Raw genomic sequence first — 18,560 nt, 5'->3', positions numbered from 1 at the left:
GTGAGTTTAAGTGTGGAAGCATTTTACCACCCTGTGTCTTCAACTAATTGTTGCAACCCCTTTTTCTCTTCCCCCCACCTCAGCCTTGCCAAATGAGAGAAATACAACAGTTGTCAGAGGATAGAAGCCACCAGACTGGGTGGGAGGGATTGAGGGTGGGGAGGCACGATCTTGGCTTTAACATTTCATGGTTTGAAAAAAGTTGAAAAAACCAAAGGCAAAGTTGTTTTTGAAATTCTCTTGTCCATAGCTCTATTTTTTTTGATACAATACATCCTCACCTCTCCACCTTAGCATGCAACATTCCACACAGAGAATACCAGATAATAGGGAAAGACATCCTACAGCTATTAAGAGGTAATAATATATCCAAGTAACACAAAATATGGTGGGCCTGAGAGTTGAGGTCCCATAAAGTTGTCTGTAAATGGAATCTCAGTTACTCAGTGCCCAAACCATACTTTCCTATCTCAAAAAACATTCACCAGTGAAGCCATCCATGAGCTTCACACCTCTGTAACCATTTCCAAAGCCCTTGGTTATCATTGCTGTGTGGGAAGGTTTTGCTTCCACTCTCTTCTTCGTCTTTCTCACGTTCCTTGAATGGGGAGAGACTGAAATGGGAGAGCTAGAACAGTACGATGGAAAGATAACAGCGGCCATCGGGGGAATGAGGGGAAGGGATGATCAGTCTGGGGGATAGTCACCTGCTTTGACTAGTGATGGATACAGTAAGGCCAAGAAATTATAAGATCTTTGGCTGGCTCTGTGGATTGTCAGTTAACTTATTCACTGTGAAGGTGGAGAGCTTTGAGGTTGTTTTTGATAGCTTTTTCCATATTTTTTCAACTTTGAAAAAGTAATTTCAAAAAAAAAGAGTAAAACTGTGATATTTTTAGAAGTCATTTGGATGGAGGGAAGAGAAAAAGAGAATATCAAGAACTGTAACACAACAAACTGGAGATATTTAACTGGGACACTTTCTAGACTAAGATAAACCAATTCTATCCTGGACCCAAAAGCAGCCAAATCTTGAGACTGTCAAACTGAGAGAAAGCTGAAGAGTGGCCTTCATTTTCTCCTCTCTCCTTTTTCTCCTTCTGAATGTTCACTTTTATTCTCTTCTCACTGTTCCAGTTGGGTGACTGCTCCAAAGAGCATTTTTCACAATACTCTGAACCCTGTGAGTTCATACATATACACAAAGATACACACACACACACACACACACACACACACACACACTCCCCACTTATGCTTTTGCTTAATAGTCTTGGGACTCTCTTAGGACTGAATAAAATCATGTGCCTTCTTTTTTTTTCCTTGTATAGCTAGACTAACTTCTTCCTCCCTGAAATATATGAAACAGAGGATGCAGTTCAGATGTTAGTCCTAGGCTCTAGGGTTATCTGAGAAGGATTTTTATTTAGTCCTTTCCCCTACACATCACACACAGATACCCCATCTCCTACATTTCTTCGCAAAATTCCTTACATTTTTCCTGGGGTTTTTTTTTGTTTTGTTTTGTTTTTTGGTTCTCTTTCTTCCCTTGAATCACTTAATAGTACCCTGTGGTACAACTTTGGTCATTGTGAGATCACACCATGGACAGTTTCCATGAAAATCTATGGCCTTATCCAAACAATTACACCCCACTAAACTGGCAACCCAGCATCTAAAATATTTTTCCATGCTGGGGTTTTTTTTTCTATTCCTTTCATATTCTATTCACCTACCACCAACAATTTTAAGGCCTGCCTATAGTAGTAGTCCAATGAAAGAAGGTTGCAATAATTTTTTCTAGGCTCTTGATCTGGGAATCAAATTCATCCTAATGAGTTGCTCCTCTGATATAAACCAGTTCATTTTTACCTTTTGCACCTGTCAGATTTTTGTATCTACTTGACATAACTTTAGCCAAGTGTCATTGCACTTTCTTTCCCTGAATTATGGGGTTAGAGTCCATGTGTCGAGGGCAGGGTGTCCAGTTAATAACTGATGTTAATAATTCAGGGAAGATGGATGATTTTGTTCTTTGTGGAAATTGGCCTGACATTAAGACTGTCCTAGAACTCAAAAGGTGTAGGGATGTCCTAGACAGTAAGTTGAAGTGTTGATCTCAGCATTATTCACAGGGAGAATCAACTGATTCCCTCTAATTGCCAAGTTTCCCCTGCTGTGGTGGGAAGGGGAGTGATGGAACACTCACTCCTATGTAAAGCATACCTTTTCTTCCCTCTCCATCTGTTTCCATGGGACATACACACAGTTATTCACTTTTAGAGTCATAACTTTAGCTTTTCTAATCTATCCCAACAGTCTCTCAACCCAGAAATAACATCTCTTGATAATATGTTGGTGCAAAACAAAATCTTTTCTCTGTCCATCTTTAGCCTCAAAGGTGGAAGAAGAGTTTATGAGCCACATTCTTTTGACCACACACAACAGATAATTCAGTCCCTTTGGGCATTTCTGGTCACCAGTGAACAAATAACATGCCAGCCTTAGAGGTAGTTTTGAAATTTTAGTTTCAGAGAATCATAGAATTTTGCAAGAAAAAAAAAACAATAAAAGGTGAGCCGTGGCAAGCACACCTGAGCGGTGTGTTGTGGGGTGCGTGTGTCTCTCTGTGTCTACATTTAGGGTGCACTTCTAATGGTCTTTGGTGCTGAAGGACCTCAATTTCCTTTTGGAGACTGCATTTGACACATTTGAAACACACATACACACACACACACATGGTATCAATGCAATATGAGAAAGGCTCCATGAAATGGGGTTTTGCATCTTTTTGTAACATTTTGATTTCTCTGGTGCCTTATTCCTCACAGATGCTGGCACTCTCACAGACATGGGGAAAGAACACACAGAAAGCCTCGAGAAAAAGCATATGAGGGATGGAGCGTGTGCAGGGCCATAGGGAAGGTGGGGGAGGACTTGTTAGCTGCAGCTGAGAGGAGAATGTACACCCACTTTCAAAATAAAAGCTAAGTTTCCTAAACAGAAACCTATGAGAAAAATCACCTTTTCTTCACCTGTCCTTTCTTCCTTCTTTTCTCAGTCTTTCTGCAAAGGTGCTGCTAGGTTCAAGGAGTCCAGATTGCCCAACAGCATCCTGCCCCCGGGGCACAAGCCTGACACTGCCACCTCTGCCACAGGCATTGGAAAACACAAGCCTCTCATGCTTGGGGCTTATGCCTGGCAGAATCTCACACCCAAAAGGGATCGGTGGATTCCAATCATTTTGCGTTCAATGCACTTTAAACAAACAAACAAAAAAACAAAACTCCAGACTGTTTAAAATACACAGGGGTGAGGGAGGGGGAGGGGAAAAGGAGAAGAGAAATGTGTGCTCATGTCTGAACCCAGTTCGGTTTATCTCCAGTTCAAACAATATATACACTATATTATGTATAAATATGTACACACTTCTTCCATAGACCCACATATAGAGTGTGTATATGTTGCACATACGTGTTTATTGGTGCATATATGTCCATATGCACATTTCAGACCCAGATACTACACAAACAGCAGTAGAGGAAACGAGGTTGGACTCTTGAAACAGATCACAAAAAAAAAAAGCAGCCACTTGCAGTGACTTTGGTCATTTCTATATGTTCACAAGGAATGGATTGTAATAGAAAAAAGGAAAAAAAAAAAAAGGAACAGCATTATGGAAAGAATGGGCGAAACCATCTTGGTCCAATGGGAATGCAGTAAAGTTCTATACCATTTCATCAGTTCTCATTCTGTCATTTTTGCTTTCATTTTTTTTAAAAAAATGATTATTTAAGGGGTAAAAAAAAATAAAAGGTTAACCTAGATGAACCACAACAAACAAAAAAAACCAACTACAGTGAAAGCCCTTATCTACGGAAGATGTCAGAAATCTCAAAACTCTTGGCCTGGCTCAGAACTACCACGTGCAAACCAATACTCTTAATGTTTGAAATGAAAAGTGAAAAAAAAAAAATACTTTTTGAAGCACCTTAACGTGGCCATCCATTCCAGGAGTGGGTGCCACATTTTTCTTTGAGCACCTTACTGACGTGTTATGCTATCTGCTGTCTTTCTGTTACCTGTTGGCTGAGTGGCTGGCTCTTCACATATACATGCTTGCGCCAAAGGGCCAGGCACATGTGTCCATCATGAAGTTTACTGTGGTAACTGCTGAAAGGTGAACCTGTTTCCTGATTTTCCCCACCACTGCATTGTGATAGGATTCAGAGAAACCCCATTCCCTGCACAGAAATGTTTCTTATCACACTGTATCTTATTATGGAAAGGAATATGGTCCCTTTTTTAGCAATTGCTACTGTACACACATAACACACACACCGTTATGTACGCTGAGATCCATTTGTGTGTCTTGTGCAAAACAGAAAGTTGCTTTGCACCCATCCACCTTCACATACACATCCCAGTGGCATATTCAGTGTCTGTGTGGGTCAGTGTTTCTGCAGTTTCCATTCCCAGAGCATATTTCGAACTGAGGGCAATTATTCTGATCAGCCTCTGTCTTTTCAGGCAGGAGATGGAATCAACCTTTGGGTCTTTCAAGATGAACATCAGTGGCCTTCTCAGGTCATTGTACCCAGGCAAGGAAAGGGAAGGAAGACTGCTTTTCTCCAGTCCGTGTACTGGTGTAGTAACACACGTGTACACAAACAACACACACACACATCCATCCATAAATATGTACGTGGTTTGGGATGAGAAGGTCAATAGTTTTGAGGGGGAGTTTGTTCCTTTTTTTTCTCTCATTATACTCTTAAATGGTTGTCAGTTATCAAAACAAACAAACAAACAAACAGCAAATTTTTTTTAAAAAACCTTGCATACGCCTTTTCTATCAAGTGCTTTAAAATATAGAATAAATACACACATCCTGCCAGTTTTTTCTTACAGTGACAGTATCCTTACCTGCCATTTAATATTAGCCTCGTATTTTTCTCACATATATTTACCTGTGACTTGTATTTGTTATTTAAACAGGAAAAAAGTCAAAAAAAAAAAGAAAAATTAACTGTAGCGCTTCATTATACTATTATATTATTATTATTATTGTGACATTTTGGAATACTGTGAAGTTTTATCTCTTGCATATACTTTATACGGAAGTATTACGCCTTAAAAATACGGAAATAAATTTTACAAGGTTTCTGTTTTGTGTGGAAGAGTAATTGATGTTGCTAAGAATGATGTTTGTTTTTTTGGGTTTTTTGTTGTTTTTTTTTTTAAATGTTACCAGCACTTTTTTTGTAAGTTTCACTTTCCGAGGTATTGTACAAGTTCACACTGTTTGTGAAGTTTGAATATGAAGGAATAATTAAAAAAAAAAACAAAACCTCTTTCCCTGGTTTTCTATCGTGTCTTCTTTATGTGATGGTAATTTTTTGTCTTTTAGCCAGTTGTCCAGCATTCACATACACATTCATAGCACCAAACTCATACTGTGGGGAAGACATAGGGAGTATAAAAGAGGTCTTATTGCCTTCAAAGGCCTTACAGATTTAATTGAGAAGACAAGACAAACATAAAATAAATTGCAATGAAGCATTCAAGCAGGTTAGAGATAATGTGTAAACTGGAAGTGCAAAAAAAGCAAGGAAATCATCTGTATGGGGTCACATCAGGGAAGGCTTCTTGGAAGGTTAGTGTGAATAGAGCAGTGGGCATACATTGGCAGAGATGAAGCAGGAAGTCATTGCAGCTGAGGAGAGCACCACGAGGAAAAGCATGGAGACATGAGCAAGGAATATGCAGGGGAACTTAGGAAGATGGAACTGGACTGGCAAGCGGGGGCTCTGATAAGAACTACTGAGAGATGAAACTGCAGATATGATAGAGGCCTAGAATGTCAGACTTTGGAGTTAATGTTCCATCCTGTAGAAAATAGCAAACCAGCGCATGATCTTGGTCAGGATTGAATCAGGGCAACAAAACAGCATTTGAGAAAAATTATCTTAGTGGTTCTAAGTTAGCTCTACTGGAATTGGGGAAAATATGAATTTAGGAAGGGAGGAAAGAAGTATTTCTTACGTTCCTACTATGTGCTAAGCACCTTTTTATGATCTCATTTGATCTTCACAACAGCCCTGGGATATAGGTACTATTATTATCCCCATTTTCCAGATAAGGAAACTGAGATAGACAGTAGTGAAGTGACTTGCCCAAGGTTATGCAGCTAGTAACTGTCTGAGGTCATATTTGAATTCAGATCTTCCTGACTCTGGATTCAGTGCCCTATCCACTGCTCACTGGCCTCCAAGAAGCCAACACTCAATGCCTGACTGACTCTTTTGCCTTCCATATTCAGAAACAGCTCTGTTCCCACCTGAAAGTCATGGCCATTAGCCCTTCATCCCACTTGAAGCTTTCTCCATGAAGGTAACAGAATGAATAGGCAAGTACTTAAATGCCAAACTACTTCTTCAAAAAAATTCATCAAAATGCTTATTCAATAAATAAGAAATGCCAGCTGTGTTCAGAGCATTATGTGATACAAGAATTAAGTAAAACATCGTCCATGCTCTCAGAGAGGGAAATGCAATACAAACCCAACTAAAATACAAAATGGTATATAAGATACATGGTAATTACCTTGTAAGTGCCAGGAGATATTTTCAACGATATATCTTCCCTTTATTTCTGGGGTGATATGATGCTACAAACCTATGACCAGCAAGCCTTCTGAGCTAGAAAACTCTCCCTTATGTCTGATTTCACAAAACAATTACTTTTGAACCCCTTTAAAATCTTTGGGGCTGAGGACAGTAGGCAAGAAAGAGAACAGGTGTCTAATCTGTAACCTAGGGGGAAAAATTACTTCCCTTTTGAATCCTTGGGTGTTAGGATCCATAAAACTTTCCATAGTGTTAGAGCTGGAAAAGACTTTAGAGATCATCTAGGCTAATTTCCTCATTTTTGCAAATGAGGAAACACACTCCAAAGGTGAAATTACTATTTAATCAGATATTTGTATTACCTGATGTTTCCAGACTCACATAGATAATATTTTAAGACTCAGTTGACTATCTAAACTTGACCTGAGACTATTTTAAATAGACAACTTCTACCCCATAGGCCAAGAAAATAAGATTCTACCACACATGAAGTAAGATTATAGGCAATCATCTACGATGGCACAAAGGAACAAGATTGTTATTGGGGCCAAAAAAGATAAGCTGTCCAGCAGAACTGTAAGGAAAATGTTTAGGGATTCCTGGATTGGTCCAGTTTCCCATGTAGCTATAGTTAGGTCATTTTCCATTTCTGCCACATATTTATTCAATTGCCATATGCATACTATGCAAACTATAGCCATCTGCCTTAATGATACTTTATTTTTTTGCCACTCTCCCACAAACCTTGCTTAAAATTCTCTTTTGCACCTTTATTTTGTAAATATACATATAAACATATACACATACATGCACACACATATAGTATAATGCATGTGATGCGTGGCATCTACAATTCAGGGCCTCATACTTCTATTGAGCACAATATCTCAGTCTCTTGGCTGGGTCACTGATTCCATTCTACTCCTCACACAGGCAGTTCTAGGTTCCCAGAGAAAAATCACCACCTCAAGCTTGCATTCAAACTCTCTTAGAAGTAATTCTATTTTGAAGGGAGAAGGGGAGAAATATGCTCACTGTACTCACGACTTTGGGTCTTAAACTCCAACCAATGTGTTTACATTTATGCAAAACCAGCTACTTATATTAATTATGCATTTAGATCTTAAACATAATTAATTAATTTTTACCTCCAAATATTGATGTTCATCCTTCATTCTCAAAGAAGACCCATGACATCAGGAAGGTGATGTCTTTACCTGCAAGTGAATTGGATTTAAGTGAAACAGGCAGTCATCAGCCTCACTCTCTCCTCCAGAGCCATCAGAGTCCAGTGGCAAGACAAAGGTCAGGACACCTGGCAGCAGCTCCAAATACTAGGGGAGACCTTGGGTTTTCAAACTAAGGCCTTTCCCAGGTCTCAGCTTGTCTGAGGCAACACCCATTCATTAGCTCTTCTTTTAAAGGAGGACTAAAGGCAAATAAGGTTCAGAGAGACAAGAGTCTTACTTACCTCCATCATTTCTTACTCATCTCCCATTACCCCTATAACATGTTTATAATAGCCCACATTCCTAAAATTATACTTTTACACCAATTTCCCTATATGGAAAACAGTTTGCTCTCTCTTCACCTCCTAAGAGGCAAGATAGCATGGGAACAGACTTGGAATCAGGAAGCCCTAGCTTAAAATTCCACCTCAAACATTTACCAGCTATGTGACTACACTTCATCTCTCTCATCTTCTATTTCCTCATCTCTAAAGCTGTGATAATCATAACTCTAATACCTACTTCAAGGGTTCTCCAAGTATCAAATGAAATACAGAGGTGGTAGAGTTCTAGATTTAGAATTCAGCCAGAGGGTTTGAAACCTAGTTTTGCCACTTACAACTTAAGTGACAGTGGACAAATAACTAAATTTCTCTGGACCTCAGTTTCCCCAGCTATAAAATTAAAGGATTCACCCCTTCACACCTTTCTCTTCTTCTTATACCTCACACCTTCAAACTCTGCAATCCAGTGGCACTGGTCTCCTTGATGTTCCTGGCAAACAACACTCCATCTAGGCTCTGAGAGTTTTCACTAGCTTTCCCCCATACCAGGAACTCTCTCCTGCCTCTCTCAGCCTCTGAACTTCTCTGGATTCCTTCAAGGCTCAGCTAAGGTCCTGCCTTCTATAAGAAGCCTTTCCTCGTCTCCCTTAATACTAGGGCCCTCCTGGTATTGCTTATTTCCAATTTATCCTGTATATGTCTTGTTTGCATGTTATCCTCCCCATTAGTCTGGGAGCTCTTTGAGGATAGGGACTATCTTTTGTATTTCATTGTATCTCCACCACTTAGCACAGTACCTCACACATAGTTGGCATTTAATGAATGCCAACTGACTAACTAGATTACCTCTGAGCACCCTTCTAACTCTAAATCTGTGGTCCTAAGTGTGTAAAGCACCTTGAAAGTTTTAAAGTTCTATGTGCATGTAATCTTATGTCATAGATTATATCATAATCCTTGCTCCCAGAAAGCCCTTCCAGCATTTTTCCAGTGGTCTCTTGGCTTCACTTCCAAGTATTCCTGAGGACACCATTGTTCCAGCAGGAAGAGGAGTTCTGTTTGATTGAGCCTTCTTCCCTAAATTATCAATCTCAAGGATGTTGTCTTTTTTTACCTTAATTTTTAATCTCTCTCTGTAGAGTAGAAATGAGTATGGGGGGCTGATATGGCCACCAAAACTATTTCAGCATCTATCAGTTCCTTGGTTCTATGACATTTTCCTGTTCCCCATTCAGAGAAATGAAAGAATTAAGCACATAACCTTCCAGATAAAATTATTCTTTCCTTTGTCAAGAATAGATAGAATTTTCATCAGAATTTTAAGCAGTCAGAGAGAGGCTCCACCCATCTTCAAGGAGCAGAATGCTTGTCTTTCTGGTAGACAGTTACACCTACTGCTGGGGGCAGGGAAGTGGGGGGGAGGGGGGCAGGAGGGCATCATCCAAATAGTGACATGTCACCTCCTAACCATATTTCCAACTTCTGGAGGTCCATTTTTATTATTTTCTAATTTCCAAAGGCATTTTTAATATTTCCCACTATTTTTCACCGTGGCACTCTTTCCTCTTTATCCCTTCCAGACTTTGAAGGAAAAAAACAGGAAATGAAAAGGGGAAACCAATGCACCTCAACTAAACCCAACCCGTTTCCCCTCAACGCTCAACTAACGCTGCTCCTTATCAGCACCTTTTGGTTAATGTCTCTTTTATGAGTTTCCAATTTCTGTAACTATTCTCAGATATACAAACTTCAAGCAAAATGTCACACAGCAAAAAATAGAGCTTCACATTTAGCCAGGGATTGTGGACTTCACAGACATCAGGTCAGTCACCCAATCACTCTTGACTATCAGCAGGCAATAATAATAGCTAGCATTTCTATTGTATGTCAGGGTTTGCGGATGTCTTTTATAAATATTATCTAATCTTATTCTCCCAACAACCCTAGAAGGTAGGTGCTATTATTATCCCCATTTTATAGATGAGGAAGCTGAGGCTTAGAGAGGTTAAATGATTAAATGTCCAGGGTCACACACTACTGTCTGAGATCAGATTTGAACTCAGGTCTTCACTGTGCAACCTAACTGCCCAACAAGCAGTGAGGTCCTTGTTGTACAAATAAAGAGACTGAGACTCAGGCAAGGATTGCTCATGACCTGATAAGAGTATAAAAGAAGCAAGAGTTAAGTCAAATCCCTGCTTAATCCTGCTGAAATACTAGTGACACATCAATACCGTATTATAATCAACTTGTAACATGAAGCCTCGCATCACATTCTTTCTTCAATTCCTCTGTTCAGAAGAAAAATATCACTCACACATAAACCAAATCTCACTGGCAATCTCCTCTGAGAGATGGAAAGAGAAAGGATAATAGCCCTTTTCAGGTTTGTGTTGAATGGCAGTCAAACAGATCTGAGCTACTCAGATGACATCCAAATACCTGCACAAATGGAGATGAGGATTGAAGAAGAGAAATAAGATACTTCTTTTCTGGACCAAGAGAAAGTCCATATTTTTAAATGCAGATTTTTCTTTTAATTAGAACACATGGGTTCTGTTTAGAGCAGGCTCTTGGAAAAAGGGAGTTATCCATGTTCATCATTGTCAAAGAAGGAGCTGTCTAAATTGTACAAATGACCTTTCCTGAGCACACACTGCAGGAAGGAGTTTAGAAAATTCCATTGAGGGTCACTTATGGTCTTCAGAGCTGGCTAGGTTAACAGGGAAAGATACATGAAATCTGTGAAATAATGAACTGTGAATGTTTGTATATATACACACAATAAACAATGTTCTTGTGTGAGTCTTGTTCATGTTGTTTTTAAGTCATTTTTTCAGTTGTTTCCAACTCTTCATGACCTCATTTGGGGTTTTCCTGGCAGAGATAGCAGAGTGGTTTGCTATTCCCTTCTCTAGCTCATTTTGTAGATGATGAAACTGAGACAAACAGGGTTAAGTGACTTGCCCAGGGTCACACAGCTAGTAAGTGTCTGAGGCAGGATTTGAACTTAGGAAGATGAGGCTTTCTGAGTCCAGGCCCAGCACTCTATCCACCACACCATCTCACTGCCCCACTGCTTGTTCACGTTATCCTATAAATACTCCACAGATCTACCCAACATGGTGAGTCTTTTGTCTGGGTCTTTATATATAGACTTTGTGAATCCAGTACAGCACTGGGACTAGCTGTAATATAATGCCAAGGAAAGGCAACTTCCCAGGTTCAAAATACCAGCATAGGTGCTCTCTATTTTATTCAGTAACAAACCCAGAACAGAGAAGATCAAAACATGACATCATTCAAAATACAGCATTTACTAAGTGTGATTAAATAATCTCCAAGGCCTACCCCACCCCAGGACTTTCCAATCATTCAATCAATTACAAAGTCTCTGTTCCAAATACTTCTCCACCCCTAGGCTATACCTTAATTAAGTCCACCACAAAGCCCCTCTTCTCAAATGGAGATTAGTTTCCAAACATAAGTAAAATACATTCATTTGCTCAACCATAGAACACAAAAAGGTCAAAAGTTCCCCACCCCTGGATCACAATTGAATCTACCCCAGAGTTACATCAAGTTTAAACACAGCACTTAATACCCAAATGGAGGTCTTTTCTTCATCTTGACACGAGGCAAGTTCTCAGCAATCTTAGTTCCTGGAGAGACAAGGCTTAGCAAGGCCATAAGATACATTGCCAGTCCCTTCATGAATTTATCCTCTGTCTGTAGAACAGCCCTAGAACCCCTGAACACATTAGCAAAGCCCTCTCCCAGGATTTCTGTAAACATACAACAAGAAAATCCTTCTTCAGGGCTTCTGAACCAACAGAAAGGCTCCCAGACCCCTGCAACAACAGTACTGTCCCTCACCAGTGGACAGTATTCATTCTGTCTGCAGGACAGTCTCCAGACCCCTGCAACAACAGTACTGTCCCTCACCAGTGGACAGTATTCACTCTCTGTCTGCAGGACAGTCTCAGGCCTTCTTAACCAAATGCCAGGTTCCAGGACTTCTTCAACAGGACAGTCTTTCACCAGTGGACAAATCTGGCAAAATAACATCAAAACAGACAGACAAAGTACCAGCAAAACAGCCATGTCTCCTCAGTCCTTGGCAGCTCAGGGGGCAGGTCTCAAAAGTCCAGGGCAATTCAAAGCGGCCACCAGCAATCCTCTTAGTCTCTCTCTCTCTCCACGAAGTGCTGCTTCCAAAAAAGATCTTCCGCCTCTCTCCAGTGTCTCTCCAAATCTACGTCACCAGCTCCTCCCACTTCAGGACTTTCTTTTCACATCAACAAGCCCATCCCACAGGTGGGATTAACAAACTCTGGGTTTTAATACAATCAATTTGAAAACCAAGCCAATACAGGGGAATCTTTAATTGCCATTACTATCACACTAGCATGTCCATGTGACATGCCTAGATTTTGCTACATGACCAGCCTGCTCCAATTTTTGTTTTGTTTTGTTTTTGCTTTTTGGAGGGGGGAAGGCAGGGCAATTGGGGTTAAGTGACTTGCCCAAGGTCACATGGCTAGTAACTGTTAAGTGTCTGAGGTCAAATTTGAACTCAGTTCCTCCTGACTCCAGGGCCGGTGCTCTATTCACTGCACCACCTAGCAGCCCGTGCTCCATTTTATTTACATTTCCTTAGGAACATATTTCACTCCACTTCTATGTGACTGTAGACTGCAAAACACCAGTTTTGGAACATTTGAAATCACATATGACCCAAAGGGATCAGAGGTTCATGGATGTACACACACGAGGAGCCTGAGTCCAAGTAAGGGGACAAGTGGCACCAAGCCAAGTCTGCTGACTCAGTTCCGGGTACCAAAGTCTAAGGGTATTGATTAATTGGAGAGCATTCAGAGAGGGACAATCAAGAGAGTGAAGGGCCTTGAGGCTGTGCCCTATGAGGATCCATTAAAGGAACAATGGACATTGAAGCTGGAGAAGAGAAGCGGAAGGTGAGAGGAGCAGAAGGAAGAGGGGGCAGCATGCTGTCTTCAAGTATTTGATGGGCTCTCATGTGGGAGGGGGTTTGATTTGTTCTGTTTGGCCCCAGAAGGCAGGACCATGAACAATGAGCGGCAGTGGCAAAGAGGTGAATTTAGGCTTGATGTCAAGAAAATATTTCCTAACAGTTAAAGCTGTCCAAAAGTGGATGGGCTCAAGACATGCTGGTAAATATTTAACAACTGGTTCTCCAAGGGAGGATATAGAAATTGAAACCTTCCCTGTGTTGTCTCCCCTATTAGAAGGGATCTCCTTGAAAACAGGAACTATCTTCCTTTCTGTTTATATCTCCAGCACTTAGCATGGCACCTTGTACATAGTAAGCACTTAATAAATAATGTGTTTGTTCATTGATTCATCTTCTTGCCATTCTTCTTGTCACCATAGCCTTTCTCCCTTTTGCTATGGGATGGCCATTAAATCAGGGCTATCATTGCTTACGGAAAGGGCATGTCAATCACCCACCATGTCTCAACTCACTATTTCTGGAATTTCCCAAACAATAACTCTCTTTGACCGCCATCCCTAGTGTCAAAATATATGCTCCTTTCTCACCCTTGTGTTTGTGCATTCAGCACTCAGCACAAAAGCTGAGACATGGTAAGGCTCAATAAATATTTTTCATTCATGCAACCACTCACTGTTTGTTGGTGATGATGGCCCCTATTTGATGATTTCCCAATAACAACCCCTAAATAATGATCCAGTAACAACAGAGAGAATTCAACATCTTGGCCTTTGGACCCCAATGTCTACTGAGTCTAATAAAGTAACCCAACAATGGACTAGGAGATCAACAATCATCAGTTTTGTCCATGGTCAAACCCAAAATCATTTGTCATAATGAAATTGACTTCTCATTCTTCACTAATCAACTGACTTCCTTCCCACCCATCAACTTCCCCCCAAAAACTACACAGACAAAACATCGATTCAAGTGAAGGTGTTTATAAACACATATATGTACAAAATACAAAGGCTGTTCTGCAAGCACTTTTAAGGGATTAATTACCTTGTCTCCACTGGTAAGTTAAAGCTACTCAGACTTCTATAACTGAGGATATTAAAGTATTCATGAAATTGTGCTGAATCATTTTCTTGCTGATAATCTTGATTGATGGTCATCGGTGTGGCTTCTAGCTGGAGACACCTACCACAAGAGCTGGGGCTCAGTTCATTCTGTTTAGAGGGACTCCTGCAGCTGTAATTTACTGAGCTGATCTTGAAGGTTTTTGTCTGCAAAAGAAATTCCAACCCCAGACTGAGTATGTGGAAGATTTGGACCTAGATTTTTAATTATTCTTCAATTTACATAGTTACAGATCCTTGATTTTTCTAGGGGTTTTATCTTCTTAGTTACTTTTTCATTTCTCTTTCTTCCCTCTCTCTCCCTTCTCTCTTTCTTCTATTTCAGGGGAAATAGAGGACATTTTCTATTTCTTACTCTTTTCTCTCTCTTCATCTCTCTCCTATTTATTTTTCTCCCATCTCTCTATCTTTTCTTTCAACTCTCTCCTTCCTGTCCCCCATTTTCCTTGTTTTTTTTTTAAATTTTCCCTATTTCTTTCACTCTTCCCTCTTCATCTCTATCTTCTTCCTATCTCTTCTTTCCCCTATCTCTCACTCTCTTTTTCTTTCTCTGTATCTCTTCTCTCTCATCTCTCATTCTCTTTCCTTTTTCTCCTTTATCTCTATCTTCCCTGTCTTTTCTGTCTCTTTCTTTCTCTTGTCTCTTTTATCTCTGTTTATCTGTTCCCTCTTATCTCCCTTTTTCACTCTATCTTCTCTCTGTCATATTACACACACACACACACACACACACACACACACACACACAAACTATCCATGAGGGATTCATACTTAAGGAACTATTGAAGGGGGGTTATCACAAAAAAGGATGTTAGGGACAAACACACTTGAAGGGCCTCCTGAAGCACATCTTCCAACATTATGTCCCAGCTGTGGCATAAGCAGCCAATGGGAACAGCCTGGTGTGTTGCCATATGGTGCAATGGATTTGGAGACAGGATTTGGCCTCAGCTCCTGACTCTGCCACAATTCAGTTCAATTCAACAAGCATTATTAAATAAAATACTTACTTTGTGTCAGGCACAGTGCTAGGCACTGGGGATACAAAACCAGATACAAAGAAATTGCACCTCAGTGTGTTGCCACTTAGTCCCCTGAGACTCAGGTCCCCATCTGTCAAATCAAAGAACTGCACTAGATGAGTTCTCAGGCCCCTTCAAGTTCTAAATTGATAAGCCTTCCAGTTATAAACCTTGATTCTAAGTTTGTGTGTACACATAGGGAAGGCAGAAGGGGAGGGATGATCACTTGATTCACAGTTTGGGGGCTGACCACAAGTCTCTGAGGGAGAGTTAGAAACAGCAGTGGACTTTGAAACAATCTACTACAACTAACAATAAATTCATGTGCCCTTGAATGGGCACTGTTAATATGATTTGCCCTTTACAGCCATCCCCATCCACTCAGATAATTATCACTGTCTGTTGCATTATCTTCTAATACAAAATAATAGAGTGTAGATCCAATGGGTCAAACTCTTGCCCCCCACCCCAACAAACTGCCCACAAAACTCCCAAGGGCAACCAGAACTAAATTAAAATGTAATTGAGAGATGTTCAACAACAACAACAAAAATTGACAATATGACATATATAATGTTCATTTGTAGTTTTCTAAGTCAATCTGCAGAGGCAACTAGATAGAATGGATCTAGAGTCATGAAGTCCTGAGTTCAAATTTGGCTACAAGACGCTTACAGCTATGTGACTATGGGCAAGTAACTTAAATTCTTACTTAAATTAATTAGTTAATTAAATCAATCTACTGGAGAATAAAATGGCAAATCACTTAAGTATCTTTGCCAAGAAAACCCTAAGGGCAGCATTGGCATGATATGATCCACAGGGTCATAAGAATTCAGATGCGACTGAATGAACAAGTCAATATATGGACTGTTTTCTATTTGAGTATGACTCAACCAGTGTAGGTGACCATCTATATGATAAATAGCAACTGATTGTCTTCCATTCCACCATTATAAATGAATTCTTTGGAAGAGTTGCAGGTGGTTCTAGATTCCTGGACTGGTCAGTCCTGCTAAGAATTTCAAGTGCTCTCCTTGACATAAACATTGTAAGAAATGCCCTTGTGAATTTTACTGACATTGTGATTCAATGTAATATGTTCTTTGACGTTTAATTTATTGGTACCAATTTAATCATGTATTTTGGGGAAAAAATATTTCTAGGACTTTCCTGATGGCACTTGTTAATTTTAGCTACCTTTGCTCAGGCAGTTTGACTAGCAGATTTGTGCAGTAGAGAATCAGGAAATGTGGATTCCAGTACTGGCATTAAGTGAGAAAGTCACTCAACCTTTCTGAGTCTCAGCTTTCTTCTTCATAGAATGGGAATGATAATGGAATCATAGTGTCCACCTCATAGGGCTGTTAGAAGAAAACTGATTCATAAACCTTAAAATACTATATGGTTGTGACTCTAAAACTACACTGACTAGATTGTCCTCCGTTATTCAGTCAATACCCATTTCAGAGATAGTCATTCAAAGGATGGGTTTAGCTGCACTGAAAACTAACAGAAGTTCAGATTTAGAATCTTCAGTGTAAAAGGTCAAGTCCAGCAGCTCAAAATGCAAATAGATACGCAGAAAGGATATGATGTCATAAGTAATTACAGTGGCAGTACTACTATGCAGAATAGACTACAGCTTAAAAAAAAATTTCTAACCAAAGATGCTTGTTAAATATTGGGAGGTACACACTCAGTTTTTACAAAGGTCTTTTTGTGAATAAGCATTTCTCTCTAGTTTTCATACAACTCCTGGTCAAGAGGGAAACGCAGAAAAGGAGACAAGCTTCCCAAGGTTCTAAGGTAGCATGTGTAAGGAGGAGTAGACAGCCAGAATTGAGTGAAACTGGAAAGAGGAGAGACGTACAATGTGGTTCTTCCTAGAGGATACTCAGGGAGAAGAGAGATAGCAACGGATGAACCTGGCTCCTTCAACACATTAGAGAAGAGGTAGAAGCTTGCTGTTTCCTAGCTAACCTTGGATTTGTTTAGCAATGCTTCCATAGAATCTCTGAACCCCAGAGTTGGAAAGGATCTCAAAAATCAAGTCAAGCCTATATCTGAATAGTATTTCTTAGTCTATTGTCCCTAACAGTAGTCCCATTCAATCCCTTACTGAAAACCTCCAAGCATAGGAGATTTACTATTTTCCAAGATAGTTCATTATACTTTTGGACAGCTCTGAATGTTAGGAAGTTCATCCTTATATTGTGTCAAAATCTGCCCCTCTTCAAGGTCCATCTTTAATTAGTCACCTTAAAGCCCTACCTAGTTCTGACCTAGGAAATATGACAGAATTAGTCTCTTCTAGATAACATCCATTCAAAACACTTGAAGATAACTATCATTTTCCTCTCCCCTCCTTACTTTCTCTGCAAAATTTTCTCTTTTTATCTCCTCAAAAGGGATTAGTTTAAAGTAAGGCCATAAAGGTCCCATGACTTCCAAGGACCTTTTGGCCCCTTGAGCCTAGGATTGCCCTTTCCATACATTTCAGACTAATCCATGAAGTGTGTGAAGGGTCAGCATGACTTTCCTCATTGAAATGGAAACATCTCAAAGATATAGGGCTAGGGTGATTACTCCCAGAATTGTAGTCCATGAATCAGATACATTTACCTTGACACCCAAGATCACCAATGTGATGACTGTTGCAGCACTGACTATTATCACTGAGACCATGACTCCAAGAGAGGTCCTTGAATGGGAGCTGTCCAATGCCTCTGCTGCTGAAAGGTGACAAAAAAGCATGGGAGTTGGCAGTCATAAAGAAATGGAGCATAGTACCCGCTGCACCATCCCCCCACAAACTCATAGGAACAGTCTTACAAATGAACACCAAGGGACCTGGCACCTACAGGAGCCAGAATCTTTAAGTCAGTTTAGGAAGACGACATGGCCTATAATTGTGTGGGATTTGAGGGAGGATGGTGATCTTACTGTCAAGAATTAAACTGCAGTGATTCCCTATTACCTTTAGGATTGAAAACAAGATTCTTTTTTTGGCATTTAAAACTTCACAACCTTGCCCCTTCTTATCTTTCCAATCTTCTTGCACTGAACACATATTCTGTGATCCAACCATACTGTCCTGTTTTCTGTTCTTCACATGAAACTACATCTCCCATCTCTGTGCCTTTGTACTGGATGTTTCCTCTACCTGGGATATTCTGGGATAACAAATATTTGATATTTACTGCATTTATCCTAGAATTCCTTTTCAGGAAGCCTTTCACAGTCCTCCCCTAGCCCCCAGCTATTCTGAGGGAAGATAGC

At 40.1% G+C, this 18,560-nt stretch overlaps 1 protein-coding gene across 1 annotated transcript in view; it reads right to left on the bottom strand.

Annotated features, from left to right (window-relative positions):
• Window positions 1-14,095: 14,095 nt before the first annotated feature.
• TIGIT (T cell immunoreceptor with Ig and ITIM domains) overlaps window positions 14,096-18,560 on the bottom strand; it is a 31,610-nt gene continuing 27,145 nt past the window's right edge. The window contains exons 3-4 of the mRNA XM_069070030.1: window positions 17,904-18,010; window positions 14,096-14,403 (exon numbers count right to left, since the gene is read on the bottom strand). Coding sequence (XP_068926131.1) covers window positions 14,176-14,403; window positions 17,904-18,010 — 335 coding nt within the window. The 3' untranslated portion in view covers window positions 14,096-14,175. The remainder of the gene's footprint in view (window positions 14,404-17,903; window positions 18,011-18,560) is intronic.

Source organism: Petaurus breviceps, unplaced genomic scaffold, assembly GCF_028583685.1.
Source record: "Petaurus breviceps papuanus isolate PSGF00001 unplaced genomic scaffold, PetGlider_PUasm1.0 90792, whole genome shotgun sequence".
NCBI lineage: Eukaryota > Metazoa > Chordata > Mammalia > Diprotodontia > Petauridae > Petaurus > Petaurus breviceps.
The sequence above is the reverse complement of the archived record's forward strand: the minus strand, read 5'-3'. Positions and strand labels throughout refer to the sequence as shown.